Source organism: Neoarius graeffei, chromosome 15, assembly GCF_027579695.1.
Source record: "Neoarius graeffei isolate fNeoGra1 chromosome 15, fNeoGra1.pri, whole genome shotgun sequence".
NCBI classification, from domain to species: Eukaryota; Metazoa; Chordata; class Actinopteri; order Siluriformes; family Ariidae; genus Neoarius; species Neoarius graeffei.
The window spans coordinates 36,424,753-36,440,514 of record NC_083583.1 but is presented as its reverse complement, the minus strand read 5'-3'; the positions used below and the strand labels follow the sequence as shown (position 1 = coordinate 36,440,514).

General features: G+C 40.1%; 1 protein-coding gene across 2 annotated transcripts in view; it reads right to left on the bottom strand.

Annotated features, from left to right (window-relative positions):
* The window catches only part of cdc14ab (cell division cycle 14Ab), a 106,167-nt gene that overhangs the window by 24,781 nt on the left and 65,624 nt on the right, over positions 1–15,762 (bottom strand). For both annotated transcript variants that reach the window (XM_060941219.1, XM_060941220.1), the window contains exons 10-12: positions 14,583–14,721; positions 7,896–8,049; positions 6,387–6,490 (exon numbers count right to left, since the gene is read on the bottom strand). In XM_060941219.1, coding sequence (XP_060797202.1) covers positions 6,387–6,490; positions 7,896–8,049; positions 14,583–14,721 — 397 coding nt within the window. The remainder of the gene's footprint in view (positions 1–6,386; positions 6,491–7,895; positions 8,050–14,582; positions 14,722–15,762) is intronic.

Genomic DNA, 15,762 nt, shown 5'->3' with positions numbered 1-15,762 from the left:
AATAAACACAGTCAAGGTGGAAGAGAGAGAGAGCAAGCACTGTGTTCTGCTACTACTCATTTTCCATCATGAAGATTTCCCTTCCTCTCACTAAGAAAAAAAAAACAACAGATGAATGGGGTTTAAAAAAAAAAGGCAGCTGCAATGTGCTCTTATTTCATCTTCATCCATCCCTTTCATTCAAACTCCGTCATTTCGCACATTTTGTGCCTTTTCAAGCAAAGGGGCCATCTGCGTAGATGTCTTTCATTAATCCATCCATGCTTTTCTGCGTAACTTTGCCTCTCTCTTGCACAGCGCAGTAAAATGAGTAGGAGGACCATTCTGGTGTAAGAGGCCTCTTCTTGAGGCTCTGATGTAAATTCAACAACCTCCTTTTGAACAAGTGTTCAGCCCTTAATTAATTTCGCACAAAGTGCTAAAAAACGGGCCAGGCGCATCATCATGAGCATCATCACGAGCACCATCGATATCTGCATGTGATTGTACTGCTCTTCTAGTGGCCGCTTTGTGAATTTTGTGAGCCATGGGTCTTGAGAAGGGTGATAAGTGCCCTGTGCTGCATAATGTGTGCTTGAAGGTGGGGAAGAAATGACGCTCTTAAGTACTATTTGTTGTTGTGTGGTAAATATTGGTCATGGAAAGTTTGTTGAGACAAATAGAAGGAAACAAGACAGCAGCTAGTGTTCATGTTATAAATTTAATTTTAAAAAAAAAAAAGTATGCTTTAATTTAGTGTGCTCTTTTTAGCCTGCATTTTATAGTTCAAAAAGTCTGTGTTGTGAATCTGGTGTGCATTTCCATGTTTTTGAGTAATGAAGCAATGGGGAAAAAAAAAAAAAAAAAGCAAAGGGTTCACACACTCAACAGTGAAATGAATTATGCATTCATCAGCTGTGTGCTTGCTTCTGAGCTTTATAAACAAACCAGTATGACCTGAGCCACACTGCTCACCACTGACGGTTACAACGGAGTTTAACAGGAGAAAAAAATTAAACAATTTCAAAAATAAGGGTTAAAAACAAAAGAACAAGAGTTTTTTTCCCATCCCTCGCCATTTCTTAACTACATTCAACATCACAGTAATGAGAAACTGCATAAGAACTGTTGGCGCAAATGCTGGATTGAAGAATGCAAAGCAGCTATACAAAACCAAGTTGCAATACCAGTCAAAAGTTTGGACACACCTACTCATTCATAGGTATTTCTGTATTTACCATATATTATACATGTTTCATATTTTAGATTCATCAAAGTAGCCACTCTTTACCTTGACGACACTTTACACACTATAGATAGTTTTCACATGACGTCACAGAGTCGGGGATTCCCTGGTGGCGGCCATCTTGGAGGGCTAGCTTCCCGTACGGGTCACTGAGCACACATTGTAGCGCGCGAGTTACATTCATTTATATATTATTTACATTTATAGTTACATTACTACTATTTAAAGCTAGCAATGGTGCACACCTGTTGTATTCACGGCTGTCGTAATAGGTCAGATGATGAAGTCAAGCGGAGCTTTTATGGAATTCCCACTGTACGGGAGCACGAAGGCGAGCAAACAAACTCAGCATACAAAGGAGAAATCTATGGCTTGCGAGAATCAACCGCAAGGATTATCAGCCTTCCAAACACAGCAAAGTCTGCTCCGATCATTTTATAAGTGGTAAGTTGTTTAAATAAACAATCAATTGTGTTCAAGTTTGTTTTTGGAAACCAAAACATCATGTGAAAATCTCTGGAGAATGCCTAACTGGAACCGCTGAGTGTACGTTTACATTGTAATATACACTTAATATCGCTCGTTTGTCACGTTTCTATTTGAAACTTGTCACTTCACTCACGCAAGGGTCATTTTTGAAAAACATTTTAGGTCTATTCTGTATGATTTAATTTGTGTTTGGGATGCAAACAGCGCGCCTTTTGGCGGATGCCGCCTGAATCACGCAGATTTTTTTTTTTTAGGGGGGGGCGTTGGAGTGTCTGATTGTAATTTCAAAGTAAATTCTGTATTAAGATTACTAAATAAGCAAATCCGTTACAGTCCATGAAACAGGAAGTATAAGGATAAGAAAAAAAACAATTTAAATCGGGAAGCTGCGCACATTTGCGCAGCCCGAGCGGTGTGCAGGACTGCGCAAATGTGCGCAGCTTCCCGATTTAAACTGTTTTTTTCTTATCCTTATACTTCCCGTTTCATGGACTGTAACGGATTTGCTTATTTAGTAATCTTAATACAGAATTTACTTTGAAATTACAGACAGACACTCCAACGCCCCCCCTAAAAAAACCCCCGGATCTGCGCGATTCAGGCGGCATCCGCCAAAAGGCGCGCTGTGAATATATAAAGTTGTATATATCAGACAGCCTTTAAAGTTTGATGAAGTCAGTTTCAGGCTTTGGCAGTTTCAGGCTTCGGCAGCCCTGCATAGTCACTTGAAAATGCATCTGTGTCCACTTCGTAGGGGTCAATTCCCCTAATCAAGGCCAGTTTGGCTGCATACCGTTGTCGTGAGATGTCGTCTAATGTATCTATATACTTCTGTTTGCTTGATTTTGCCGACATTGATCTTTATTTTAGAAAACTGACTATATGACTTCATAAATTTGTCCGAGATAACGTAGCTGGTAGTGGCGATGGTCCGTTTTGTTTGACCTCCAAGATGGCAGCTGGGGGGCGTTCCCCGGAATGCTGTGACGTCAGTTAAAACTATTGGCATTATCTTAACCAGCTTCATGAGGGAGTCACCTGGAATGCTTTTCAATTAACAGGTGTGCCTCGTCAAAAGTTAATTAGTGCAATCTCTTGCCTTCTTAATGCATCTGAGATCAAACAGTAAATAATAAATAATAAAAATACAGTAAATAGCCCGATTCCGCAACTGTAGCAATCCACTGTGCAGGTGGGGGCATTGTCGAGCGCCGGTTTGTGAATGGAATGCCACGGGAGGTGAATGGCAAAACGATCAAACCCGAGTCTGATTAATGGTGATGGAAGATTACCGGTACATCCATATTATGTCAAGAACCGCTCAACTAAGTAAAGAGAAACGACAGTACAGTACATCATTACTTTAAGACACAAAGTGTCTTTTAAAGGACATGGGACATGAAACATAAATGCACGCTATATCAGTTTCTTTCCATTAAAAATATGAAATAATTGCATCAACAAATACAAAATTATCTATTAAATTCAGCAAAATCGTTATATTCGTGATGATTATATGGCATTTCTGCTCGAGCTCCGATATGCATATTTTACAACCGGAAGAGCCGCTGTCACGTGATCATACGTCACAAAAACTTTCGGGTACAGCACAAGCGGGTAGATGAATATTGAGAAGTGTGAATCGTGATGATGACGAATGCGACAAAATAGTTTTTGTGTCTTGGATGACAAGAAAATTGTTTCGTTTTTAGAGTGTTTAACGTACATTGAACATCATGGTGTATTGCGACCTCCCAGTCAGTCAGACGCGCTGTCACTCCTGTTAGCAATGTAGCTAGGCTCAGCATGGCCAATGGTATTTTTTGGGGCTGTAGTTAGATGCGACCAAACTCTTCCACGTTTTTCCTGTTTACATAGGTTTATATGACCAGTGACATGAAACAAAGTTCAGTTACAGAAATTGAAACGTGGCGATTTTCTATGCTATGAAAAGTCCGCACTATAATGACAGGCATACTAACACCTTCTGCGCGCTTCGACAGCGCATTGATACCTTCACTCGGAGTTGTACCATTATTTTTTAGACAGGGCGGACGGACCAGGGCATTCGCCCGCCTGGCCGTGCCCGACGAGGAGCGCTCTCGGCCGGCTTGGGAGGCAGACGGCAGCCCCTGCTGGAAGTGTGGTTTTACCATGGGCCTCATGCGGTAAGGATTAGTATTATAATTTTGGGTGTATCAATTATTGATTATCATAATTCTGACTCGTTTCGCCATTTTGAATGTTTTCATCTCGGACTCTGGAAGCATTGTATCTCAATCAATCTCGAAAAATATCAGCAAAAAAAAAAAAAACTAGCTCGCAACGGACTTTAGCTAGATCTATGATGAACTTTCAATGTATGATACAAAAATAATACTTCTTTCAACAGATCATTAGCCTTTGAGCAGAATTGTTTTTAACTTACCAGGATGTGTTATCAAGCCGACCGCTTTCAGTTTCATGGGGATTGAATGAACTCTCACTCTCAGAATCATCTGACCCGTCAGAATAAAGACAAGATCTATGTTCATGTGAATTTCCAGCTATCGGTTCGAATTGACAGGGTCTAACCTCACATCTCTGTGAAACATCGGGAATGTCACTGTCGATGGTGTCCATTTCGGTAACCTGTTTACATTAGATACCCAAGCGCTGGCTCCTTGAAAAGTTTGTGTGACATCATGGGTCACGTGACCGCTTAGCTAATTAACGAATCATTGTTTTACGCTGATGTATAAAAAAGTTGAATAATGTGATGATTTTCACATTTTTGACGCCCTGCAGTGATTTAGATGGCATTTCTTATGTCCTTTATACATAATTATACCCAGAAAAAAATCCATGTCCCATGTCCTTTAATGAATTGATATCAAGAAAAACCATTGAATTAGAAGGCGTGTCCAAACTTTTGACTGGTACTGTACGCTACAACAGATGCTCAGCTGCAGACTCGGAGGCTCAGCTAGACAGCGATCTATGAGATGATGAGCGTAATGGCTTTGATGGCCATATTAGCAGGAAAGCTTTGAAAACTGGTCTGTTTGAGCAGAATGTACAGATGAGGTGAGAGAGCTGGACAGACTATAGGACTAAAGCATCACTGCATTGATCTCTTTATGTAGAGACGAAGTGTGGGTAAATGCCGTTGCACCACTATCAACAGGCAGTCGAACAGCATTGTGGATAGTTTCAGAAAGTGACAATAGAGCACAGAACATGCCAGTGAAAATTTAAACAGAAATTCTGACTCAAATTTCATTACAAAGTAAATCTTGGATGTTACTGAAAATCACATCAATTATAAAAAGACATAAGATTGTTTTGAGTGGATTATTTTTTGTTCTTCAGCACCATTATCTTCATCTTAAACTCCTCGTTAACCGAAAAGGAGACCCTCTCGCACACCTGTTAAACAGCTTCTGCAATTATTAAGCTGCAGCATTAAATCAGCAGAGTTCTCAGTATTCAGCCAAAAACAGAAAAAAGGATCAGCATTTCCTTAATGCTTTTATCAACCAAATAAAAACATTAACAGCTTACAAAGACAGAACATCATTAAAAGGAATGATGTTTCAGGCGCTACCTTTGTTAAGGAACAAAGACAACATCCATGAGAGAAAAGTGACACTGCATGTTACTATGGCAACCGCACACTCGGCACCCAGCTCCCGTGTAATTACTTTAGCTCCACATCTTTTGTTTGAGAGGCACAGGAACACGTACCATTAGTCTCAAAAGCTGATTGAGTTCTAAAAACACCACAAATTGTGCCAAGTGATATGATAATACAAGCTAATATTGATATTGCGTAAAGCTACAGTATACTTTGAGATATCGTGGATATTGCAATACCCCCCCCCCCCCCCCCCCTTTTTTAAAATAATGACAAGCTGACGCTATGGCGTCACAGGAGTGCTATAAAAAAAAAAAGAATACATCTGTAAAATATTAAGAGAATAAATGTTCAAAAAGAATAAGAATATGAATTAAAAAAAAAACAAGAATTGGAAAATAAATGTAGAAATTACTTTTAAAAAATAAAGATTAAGAAAATAAAAGAACAGAGAGAAATAAAAAGCAATAGGGAAAAATAAAAAAAAAACAATAAGGAAAAGTAATAGGGAATAGCAAAAGCAATAAAGAAACACTGCATTCTGCATAAAATTTCTACATTTATTTTTGTATTCATTTATTTGTATTCATTTTCTTATTCTTTTTCTACATTTATTTTCTTATATTCTTTTACAGATTTATTCTTTTTATGGCACGCGTGTTACTCCATATGACTGAAATCTGGAAGCTGCTGATTTGATGTTAATATTTTGTAATTAATCTTGAATCTTTATCCAGAATTTTTACATTTTCCTCCATTTTAGTGTTAAAACTTTTTTTAAAAGATAAAAATTAAGTTTGTTAGAAAGAAAGACATTCGATAATGTACAAATCAAATGAAATATCTTCCAACGTTTTTAATTTTTTTTTAATTTCTTGGTGGTGCATATTGTGTATTCCACTGTTTCTGTTTAGAAAACTGGAGTTACAGATAGGGTTTTTTTTTTTTGCATATGTTAAGAGTTTCCCCTTCAGTGACTCCAGCTTATTTTCAATCATTGATCTACAAAACTTAAAGGAGTCTCTGAATTTGTTTGGAATTATAGGCTGGTCTTACCTCAGAGTTGTGGAGGTGGACGACCTGGGCTGCCTCCGGCCCTTTAAGGCACGCAGTTTGTCTCCTTGAGTCATGCTGAGACTGTTTTCACTGTATTCACCATTCTGTAAAATGAGTCAGACATACACTGCATAGTCACAGCCATGCGAAGCACCTTGACCTAAAACACTGCTTTCACTCCACCGAGCTCTCAAATGACCCCAGTTATTGACTGAACATTAGTAGCTTGCAGGAATTACAGACAAAATCCTGCTGGTGTGAAAAGTCTCTACCACCTTTCCACACGACTCGTACTTTTATGTACTCAATAACAAATAAACAAATGAATGACTTCCTCTGTTTAATAGGAGTGATGATAAAACTGCAAGGAGCCACTCAGTATTGAGCCTATAATATATATTTATTACACACACACACCGGATGCTACTGCAGTTGAATTCTTTCAAAAAAAATCCTTATCTAAACAATGAAAATTTCAATTTGACCACATACTTTGCCAAATGTATAATAACGGAAAAGTCCAAATACAAAAATTCAAGCTCTTGATTAATGCTGTGCATTATTCTGTGTCAAAATTGCATATTTCTTATTTGCCATGTGTTTAAAGTCGTCATTGGCCCAATCTGGACAGGATTTAATTTACACAGGGTGATTTCATATTTTACAGGTGCTCTTCTGTGATTTTATTTTCATCTGGATTGGCCATGTCAATGTTTTCCTCTGTCCCCCTCTGAGAAAATTACAGGCCAAATTGCTTACTTTTTCCACCAAAACACAGCAGTCCTCTGATAATTTTAGTCCAGATACACACGTCCTTGATTTTCTATGCAGACGTCACCTCAGGTTGAAAAAGCGATGTTTGACTGCTGCTACATGCCGTATTTAGTCTCGTAGTTTGTATATCAGTGACTCTCCTCCAGATATTAAACACTTCCCAAACAGAAAATGGATGCTTCTCGTATACTTTGTGATTATTGTTTTATTGTATTTTCATGTTGTTGCTGGAACTCTGGCTCACCCCAAACAGAAATAAGAGAAATCTATTTTCTACTTCAGTGCCTCTTTGACCATTTGGGCACCATGTTATAAATGATCAGCATGATTATATGATCATATGACAAAAACATCCAGGTTCATAGAAAATATAACCAACTAGAAACTCACAGTATTACAGGCATCTTCTTGATAAACTAATCCACTCCAAATAGGGCCAGTTCCTGTTTTTCATAATTAAACATCCAGGATTTTTTTTTTCACTATGATGGTATCATTTGAGTACCACTTTATCACATGGAATCAGTATTGCGATAAAGACAAACAAACATAAAAACCATATATGAAGTGTGAATTTGGACATGATTTTCATTTTGTTCATATATACTGCATGTGTGTATGATCACTTTTAATGAGAGCAAAGCAAAAGCATCTGAACAAAATCTGAGAAATCTGCTGCAGTCTGATAAATGAATGCCAAGGAGTGAAAGGAAAGCTTCTACCACTTCCTCTCACCTCTTCCATGCTGCCAGATCTGAAGACGCTGTTGCTGATGGTCAGGTCATCCATGCTAGAGATGAGGCGAGGAACACTGGTTTCCACACACATCCGCGATTTCTGCTGCTTTGAGCGAAGTGCATCTCCTTGAGCCCACAGATTCGTCTGCTTCCTACACAACAGCAGAACAAAGAGACATGGACAGAACAAAAGAATACAAAGAAAGATGGAAGAAGAACAGAGAGTAGACAGAAAGGGAGAAGGTCATTAATTTTTCACAAGTGTGATAAAATAAGGAATAAAACACTCAGTGTTGTGCTGTTACAGTAAAATAATCAATTTAGTAATTGGACAGAGTTACTGTAACCACCCTGTAATTGATTATTCTCCTCTAACAGCACGTTTTTATTCCATTATACCACTGCAATGATTACAATTTATTTATTGAAGCTACAGCACGTTTTTTATCCATTTATAGTTTATAACATTGTAGTTTATAACATTTAATGTCGTGGAACACCACTTGCATCACAGTAATCATTCCCTCACCCATCTCTCTCTCTTTTTATTTTAAGCTAATAAGCATACATGTCAACCTATACGGAATGTCCGTATTTTATACGGATTTGATTCAATAAATGTAGTATACGGGCGTATAAATAAAGTTATACGGATTCTTTAAAAAAAACTTCAATATTTATTTAGAGCTATAATCAATTCCCACGATAAAAGAGCGCATAACAATTCCCATGATAAAAGAGCGCATAACATTTACAAACGTACTGTACACCACAGACAGCCAGTAAAGAGTCTTATGAAATCGCGCGTTATCTTGTGGTAGCGAGACTTCGTTCCACTTTTGATCCCGCCAACCGTGAAGTCATAGACATATAAACATAGACGCCGCCTTCTGCGTAGAATCATACGTCATCCTCGCCGCCATATTGGATGTGGCAATCTCCAACCGTCTCTGGTATAGCGTCTAGACAGTAGCCGAGAATAAAGATGCCTCATTCATGTGCTGCGTTTAACTGTACCAACAGGTTTACCGTCCAAACGAGATCACATGGGATTACCTTTCACAGGTGAGACTGGAAAAATACTTTTCATTGTATTTGGTCATTATAACGTAATTTTATGAAGAGATTTTCCTGACTTTGTGGCTAATATGAAGTCTCGTGCATAATAGCCGCTCGGTGAAACCTGTCTCCAAACAACGAAGTATTTCCTTCGTAACTACGCTGATAACACTGTGTTTTTGTCAAACATTGGAGCTTTGTATTCATTCTAAAGGTTTACTGTTCTTAATATTGAATAAAAAGTAACTGGGATATATCATTGTTAATTATCATTCAAATTTTAGGTAAATTATTTTAATTTGCATCTTATACGGATTTTATAAGGGAAATACGGATTTTGGAGGTTGGTTATACAGGTTTGATTGACCAAAGGTTGACATGTATGAATAAGCCACAGCTTGTTAGGATACTGGCGGCACGGTGGTGTAGTGTTTAGCACCGTCGCCCCACAACAAGAAGGTTCCGGGTTCGAGCATAGCGGCTGGCGAGGGCCTTTCTGTGTGGAGTTTGCATGTTCTCCCCGTGTCCGCGTGGGTTTCCTCCGGGTGCTCCGGTTTCCCCCACAGTCCAAAGACATGCAGGTTAGGTTAACTGGTGACTCTAAATTGGCCGTAGGTGTGAATGCGAGTGTGAATGGTTGTTTGTGTCTATGTGTCAGCCCTGCGATGATCTGGCGACTTGTCCAGGGTGTACCCTGCCTCTCGCCCAAAGTCAGCTGGGATAGGCTCCAGCTTGCCTGCAACCCTGCACAGGATAAGCGGTTACGGATAATGGATGGATGGATTGTTATAATACTGAGAAACCACAAATGCCTTCACTTAAAGGTACAGTTTTACCTCTGAATGTCACAAAGCTCTGACCCTGGAGTTGTACCGTTTTAATCCATTTATGTGAAGCGTCCACTCTATCCAAGTCCCTTTGAATGAGTTGTTACAATAGGAAGGATAATTGTTATTAGAGCGAGCACATTAAAAATAAACCTCTGACCTACAGCTGCAGTATTGTCAGAGCTGCTGTTTGTGACCAATCTCAAATACCCTACAGAATGCTCTACATCTTTCCAGCTTTGATTCAAGCATCACTTCAGTGATGGAAGTCTGCTTTAACTCAGCACTGACAGAACCAAACCCTGAATGGACCACGTGTGTATGTGGCTGTGTGTGACAGTATGACTGACCAACACACGCAGGCGTGCGCGCGCACACACACACACCTCTTGAGTTTTGGTTGGACACAGGCCCCAGTATGTACAGTAATGAGCTAATTAAGCACTCGCTCTCACTCAGATTTTACGTCATCTCACCCACAGCATTCAAGATTCAAATTTGTCATATACACAATAACAGACACAGCGGTTTATTATTGGGTAATGAAATTCTTATTTTGCAACTGCCTGACCAAACTACGCTTACCAATATAAAAAGAAAAAAAAAAAAAAAAAAATATATATATATATATATATATATATATATATATATATATATATATATATATATATATATATAATATGAAATATAAAATATAAAGTGCATATGGAATGCAAAATATAAAGGTAGAGTGAAAAATGAAGATAACATTAAAAAAAAAGAGAGGCAAACAATGTGCAAACATAGAGGTAGAATACTGTGCAATGTCTTTAAAAAAAAAACAAAAACCTGTGATCTACATCTGCATTGCTTCTTCCTCTCCCCCATAGAGGAGTTTATTTTCCTACACTTTTGCTCAATAGCCTTCCCCGGCAGCAGTAGGACCAAAGCCAAGGAGTAGACCTCGGTTCTTATGAGAAAAAAGACACAAAGTTCATGAGGACACATGATAAAAAAAAAAAGGGAGTGTTACTTTCTGAAAATACAGATTTCCTCCGTGCTTCTGGAGAACATTCCACTTCTGCCTGGAGCTTTATGCGCTTACTCACTTTCTGCTGCTGTGTTGGCCATAAAATTTTCCCAAGAACAGTTTACGTCCAAGGCTGCACGGTGGCGTAGTGGTTAGCGCTGTCGCCTCACAGCAAGAAGGTCCTGGGTTCGAGCCCCGTGGCCGGCGAGGGCCTTTCTGTGTGGAGTTTGCATGTTCTCCCCGTGTCCGCGTGGGTTTCCTCCGGGTGCTCCGGTTTCCCCCACAGTCCAAAGACATGCAGGTTAGGTTAACTGGTGACTCTAAATTGACCGTAGGTGTGAATGTGAGTGTGAATGGTTGTCTGTGTCTATGTGTCAGCCCTGTGATGACCTGGCGACTTGTCCAGGGTGTACCCCGCCTTTCGCCCGTAGTCAGCTGGGATAGGCTCCAGCTTGCCTGCGACCCTGTAGAACAGGATAAAGCGGCTAGAGATAATGGATGGATGGATTATTTCATATCCAACTTGATAATTGAAACCCAGTGTTTATTGTTAACATAAACATAACCTATGATTAAGAAATAGTCAATGGAACAAGCATTTAAAATGGAATATTTAGTCCAGGTGACAAACATAACAGATGAACACCAAGAATTTCTCCCTTTCATAATTTTAACTACATTATTTCTTTTGACTATTAACTAGTAACTGCAGTATACCAGTTTTTTGGTGTCCACTTGTAACTAATTTGTAACTTCGACTAAAGACTGTAATTTCCATCAGCATAGGAAAAACAAAGAAAACGCACTGTGGTAGCGAGGATGTGGTCAAGTGTCAGCTGTGAACGGCAAAGAGTCAGGCTGAACCAGCAGGTAACATGTAATGAGTTACGCCCGTGTCTAGTTACTGGCTGTCCATTAACGTGCGTCTCTGTGTGTCTTGCAATTGGGAGAGTGAGTTGTGTTCCCTAATGCGTGTGGTGTGTATATTTAGGAAGTCACTGAAAAGTGAAAAGGGTGAAATAATAAAATACCCCTTGAACTGTCACGCCTGTCTCAGAGTTCCTCATTACCCCAGCATAACGAATCGTTACACCCACCCTCAATTCAGGATCTCGGTGTGGTCTCCTCAACCCCTGAATGCAGCAAGTTAGCTTGTTGCTAACAAAGGCCACATTTGTCCCCCCCCCCGTTAGCTCGACACACACAGAGGTTGAAAAGAAAATGATTCCAGTGGAGTTCTGAATTCCCATAATAATTTGATAAGTCTCCTTCACCAAAATAGTCATCCACAAGCGCTCTCGCTCTCATTTAAAATAAAGGAAATTGTGCTGTGTTATCAGCTACTGAGATGAAGTTAAAAAGAATTATGGGAAATGAACATGCAAGATAAGAAAAAAAAAAGTACTGGAATGCAATTAAAGCTCATAGGCCACTCGGCGCTATGAAAATAAGACATGAGACAAACAAACCGCTTGAGTTGAGTCCACTTCCGTTTATTTTCAGTGCCGTTCGGCTTGATTGCAGACGTGCGTTCAGGAATTTCCAAAGAAAAAACGTGCCTTATTGTTTGTGCAGTGAACTGTAACAACGGGACCGGTTCAGGAAGAAGTTTTTACCTTTTTCTGAGAGAGGAGAAGAGTCGGAGAGAGTGGATTGGCTTTTTCTGGAAGAGGAGAAGAGGTGGAACGAGAGGATTGGCTTTTTCCGAAAAAGGAGAAGAGGCGGAGTGAGTGTATTGGCTTTTTCTGAAAAAGGAGAAGAGGCGGAGCGAGAGGGTTGGCTTTTTCCGAAAGAAGAGAAGAGGTGGAGCGAGAGGGTTGGCTTTTTCCGAAAGAGGAGAAGAGGCGGAGAGAGTGGATTGTGCGCGTGAAGCCAGAGGGTTGTTTTTTTCCGGAAGAGGAGAAGAGGCGGAGAGAGTGGATTGTGCGCGTGAAACAAAATCAGGCAGTCAAAGAAGAAACAGAACAGCAACGCTCAAGCAAAAAGGAGAAGATTGGAGGTAAACATTTTTACTTTTGCTTGCAATTGACATGTCAAGAATCCTGAGGGATCCTGAACAATCATTGTGGAAATGAGACAAAGGGATATTTCCTCGCTCAGAGTAGGCTATAAATAGTATAATACCGTGGATGGCAGGCTAATGTGGCCTACCGGCGCACTGTCCAGTAATCGTTACCTATATCCACTAGGGAGGGCGGTTTAATTATTCTTCAAAAGGGCTCTTATTTAGTATTACGACGAAAGTAGGAATTTATCATAACTACCAGGATAAATCGTTTGGGCAAGAGTCTTGTTGAGGTCCAGGGTCACCGCGATCAGAGTCGCTGTCCGATTTCGAGGCCGCACAGTCAAACCAGTGAGCCACATTCACCGATTGCTTTGCAACGGCCATAGGTTCATACATATATGGTTTCACCTCTCGATATTCAATTTGGAAAGTTCCTACTTCAAAATCGCCATCGCTTTCAGACATTTTACACAACCTCTCACGACCAAAGTCCGTACACGTGTGCTCAGTTCGCAAGTAAACACAGAACTGCTCCCAGTCTGTTTGCCTTAAATGACGTCACGACGACGGTCCCCTGGCGGTGAAAGTGCGCATAAGTGAGATGTAAACAAACCTTCGGAAATTGGGCAAAACAGTATATTTTAACCATTTTATTCAATTTTAGGGTGCAAATTAGACACTAAGAAGATTGAACTCGCTTTCTGGGTCGTTCTTCTAGACAATAAAGTTGATATGCTACGTTTCACCTCCAACCATTGCCTAGGACCTTTAAGGCTAGATTATACTTGGTGCCTGCACGTATTCTGCAGTCATTTGGAGCACAACTTATGTCCTCAGAAATGTCCAGTACATATCTGTGTGGTGCAATACCATTGCAGACAGTGGGGGCAGTCGAGTACCATGACACGGTCTCTAACTGACTAAACAAACTAGTGTTATATGCCTTACATTTCACACGTGGCGGCACGATGGTGTAGTGGTTAGCGCTGTCGCCTCACAGCAAGAAGGTCCGGGTTAGATCCCCGTGGCCGGCGAGGGCCTTTCTGTGCGGAGTTTGCATGTTCTCCCCGTGTGCGCGTGGGTTTCCTCCGGGTGCTCCGGTTTCCCCCACAGTCCAAAGACATGCAGGTTAGGTTAACTGGTGACTCTAAATTGAGCGTAGGTGTGAATGTGAGTGTGAATGGTTGTCTGTGTCTATGTGTCAGCCCTGTGATGACCTGGCGACTTGTCCAGGGTGTACCCCGCCTTTCGCCCGTAGTCAGCTGGGATAGGCTCCAGCTTGCCTGCGACCCTGTAGAACAGGATAAAGCGGCTACAGATAATGAGATGAGACATTTCACACATATGCACTGTTCTGGAGAGTAACTGGGTACGAACTGGTTTTTATACTACATTTAGTGGTTGAATTTTTAAAACATCTCTTGTCGCCTTCGAACTTACCGAAGGGTGTGTCTGAGAACCAGTCTTTTCAATTTTCTAGTAAAATTAGGTTAGTTTTCTATTTGATGTGCAGCTCATGAGAACAGTCATGATGACACTGCTGTTTTGGCTCTGATGTTCTACTTAGTGGATCTTGCTTTTAAATCATCCAGATGTACATAAAATATGCAGACTAGTGTGTGAACAGTTGCCGGTATTTATGCATGTGTACACAAACTGGCCTTTAGACTGAAAATTCTACAAAACTTCAAACTCAAGAATATCCCGATTCAAAAAATAATTCTCCAATTCTTGGGAGCTAATTCGCACAAAATTCATAAGTAATCCTTCGATGCTACTTACTCTTCGAGGAAGTGCTGTTGGGGTCCAATGATGGAGCCAGGTCTGCAGATACGGATCCAGGCGATGGTTTCAGCTGCAGTGAATCGGTAGTGTTTCATCAGGTAGCAGCCAATCAGCGTGCCTGTCCTGCCCAAACCAGCTGGGAAATGAACAAAACATCAAAAGTTGAGCAACATGATAACTTGCTAAGGAGTACTTACAGGAAATTGAAGCAAAGGTTCAGTCTGGATTTGTGAGTCATATGTCAAGTCACATACTGTAGTGTTGCAGAAGGTTTGATATATTGCAGCAGAATATAAACTGGAGTAGATTACAAAGTAGAAGCAGCCCACACGTAAACTCGTATCACATACACCAGTGTGCCAGCTGCTTGCAGATATACACTAATTGTCAGATGTTCTCGACCTTGTTTTGTCAGTGAAAAGGGACCAGCAGATTTTAGAGATGTTACCAACAACATTGGTAGTTGCAAGGAAGTCTCCAGAGATGAAGCGTGTGAACACTGTAGCTGCTGAAAATTAAAGTCACTAAGCAACAGGAACAAAAATAGCTGTTTGATACTAAATGCCGTGCTTAAAAATGTCATTTAATAGACAAAATCTGCTTCATACATTAGAGCACAAAAAAGCGTAAATTAAAAATCAGTATACTATAATTATTTATAATTCCATTATTCTAAGTCCTCTCGATGTTCCTTCCTCACATCATCTCGAGGGTACACCCTGAGTGCCTGTAGTGAATTATCACACGGGGGCTGTTTTATGATGTTATCAGATATTCATTCGTTCATACTGTAATAAATTAGCTAAATATTCAGGCATTACTTTTGTTATAATACACAGGGCCAAATTACTCAATTCTGATTGGTTGATCAAGGAGGGCTTTTTTCTTTAACACGAGACCGTATTTCTGAAATGCTATTGGCTAGTTCATTGCTTGGTTACGGTTACAAAAATGAGCAAATTTTGTCAACAAAATGGCTTTTGGAAAGAAGTTCCAATAAAATTTTGTAAACCGCTTTGAAAATCCTCGTGTCGTGTCGCCATGTCATGATGAAAGACGCTTTAGAAGCTGATTCAAACGTGCAAGATAGTCTTGCGCCCTGACTGATTCAGAAAACGTGAATGACAAATGTTGTGAACTTGAATGGCTTCCGAAGTATGAATTTGGCCCTATGTAT